This window comes from Rutidosis leptorrhynchoides, chromosome 3 (assembly GCF_046630445.1).
Source record: "Rutidosis leptorrhynchoides isolate AG116_Rl617_1_P2 chromosome 3, CSIRO_AGI_Rlap_v1, whole genome shotgun sequence".
Lineage (NCBI taxonomy): Eukaryota > Viridiplantae > Streptophyta > Magnoliopsida > Asterales > Asteraceae > Rutidosis > Rutidosis leptorrhynchoides.
Window position 1 is genome coordinate 528,230,430 of NC_092335.1, and position 1,789 is coordinate 528,232,218.

At 33.8% G+C, this 1,789-nt stretch overlaps 1 protein-coding gene across 1 annotated transcript; it reads right to left on the reverse strand.

Moving 5' to 3' along the window:
* Positions 1–760: 760 nt before the first annotated feature.
* On the reverse strand, positions 761–1,532 carry LOC139898362 (triphosphate tunnel metalloenzyme 3-like). Its single transcript, XM_071881092.1, has one exon. It carries the CDS (start codon positions 1,463–1,465, stop codon positions 830–832), a length of 636 nt encoding a protein of 211 aa, XP_071737193.1. The 5' UTR covers positions 1,466–1,532; the 3' UTR covers positions 761–829.
* Positions 1,533–1,789: the final 257 nt, after the last annotated feature.

Sequence of the window (1,789 nt, forward strand, 5' to 3'; positions counted from 1 at the left end):
AGGGTTGCAAATATCATGATGAAAATTTCAAAAGACATTTTCAAATGCGGTGACGTGCTTTTCTTAAAATTATGAATGATATTCTAAGCTAGGAAATGGCTCTCTTTTTGAGTCAACAACAAGTGTCGATTTATTGGCGTCTTGAATGCCGTTTAGAGCCTAAATTGAATTTCGGGCAGAATTTAAAACCCATGAAAATTTGATTATACCATTTTCACGACATCTCAATTTTATTTTACTATTTGTTTTTTGAAAAAAAATCCTACTTATTGGCTGGAGGTCCACTTGGAAGCAATCTCTTTATCCATCGAATAGAGAGAGAGATGATTTTCTCTACTTTTGAGAGTGTTTCACTCTCGGTGAGTAAATGACTTGTTTTAATTCTCAGATAGAGAAAGAATTGTCTACATCTCGCCTAACTCATATACTACTCATGTGATATTGGGTGTTGTTGTTGTTGTTGTATTCTAAACTAGGAATTTTATTACGTATTCTAGGTTATTTTATGAATAAAAGTAATTTTAATTTGTGTTATGAATGTTAATTTAGTATTTCATATATTATCACACGAATTTATTTGAATAAAAACACTATAAACACCTTCACTCATGTTAGTGTCAGTAAATTTCAATGTCTATTCTAAACAGCACTAAAATAAACACTAAAAATGAACTACAAATACCTTGTGATCTAGTATCATCTTCCTTAAGTTTAAACTATCCATCAAAGCACTTAGAAAAGTACACCAATGATTTGCCAATCATATAGAATCCCAAATTACAAATGCACAAGGCATCAACTGACCAGTTAAAATAAACAAGCTAATTAATTAACTTACTAATTTTGGCAACTTTCCAGTTCGAAAAATATTAAACTTTGATGCAACAGAATCTGAATACTCAATCCCATTCTCCTTCAAAAACACTTCAATCAATTCTTTAGCCTTTTCAGGCTCACTACTCTCGCACTCGATCTCATACAACGTCCCGAATTTGTAGCTCGATTTGTCTACTTCAATCTTCAAACCATTCCACTCGTACACTTTCCTCATATTCTTAAACCCACCCAATCCCTTAAACCCTAACCCATCGATTTTCCCGCCAAAAAATTCATTTTTCACCCTTTTCATTATTCTTGAAGATTTAGACAAATCTACTAACCGGGTCGGATCAAATACACATTCTTGCCCTGTACTCGGGTCAATATCTTCTGTATCTTCTTCAAGTCTGCTCACACCATTTACTAATAAAGCTTTCGCTTTAAGACAGATGAAACATTTTCTAACCGATTGGTTATTATATGATCGGATCAGGAGAACAGCCCGACTGTCGGAAAGTTCGCCCGAAACACCGTCAAAGTAATTGTTACGCTGGTAAAGTGTTTTTACGTAATAAGGAGCAAAAAGTGAAATGAGGGTTTTGTAATTCTTGTAATTGGGTATCTGGATCTTCACTTCAGTTTCCATTTGATAACAAAATTAGGGTGCTTAAAAAGAATACGGTTTTCGAAACCAATTAGGGTTTTGCAAGTGAAAGAATTGTTAAGTGGTGTAGGAGAAGAATTGGAGTTCTGATTAAATAGATAGTTCATACGTGCTGCATGTATGACCGACCAAAAGATCTACCCTCCGTCCCAAATCTATTGTCCCCAGACAAAAAACACGCAGTTTTAAAAAATTCAACTAACTCTATTCTTCACCAATAATATATCTTCTCTCTCCAGATTAACCTCTTTTGATTGGTTGAAAAAGAATCTGGATAATTAATTTGGGACATCTCAAAATAGAGTA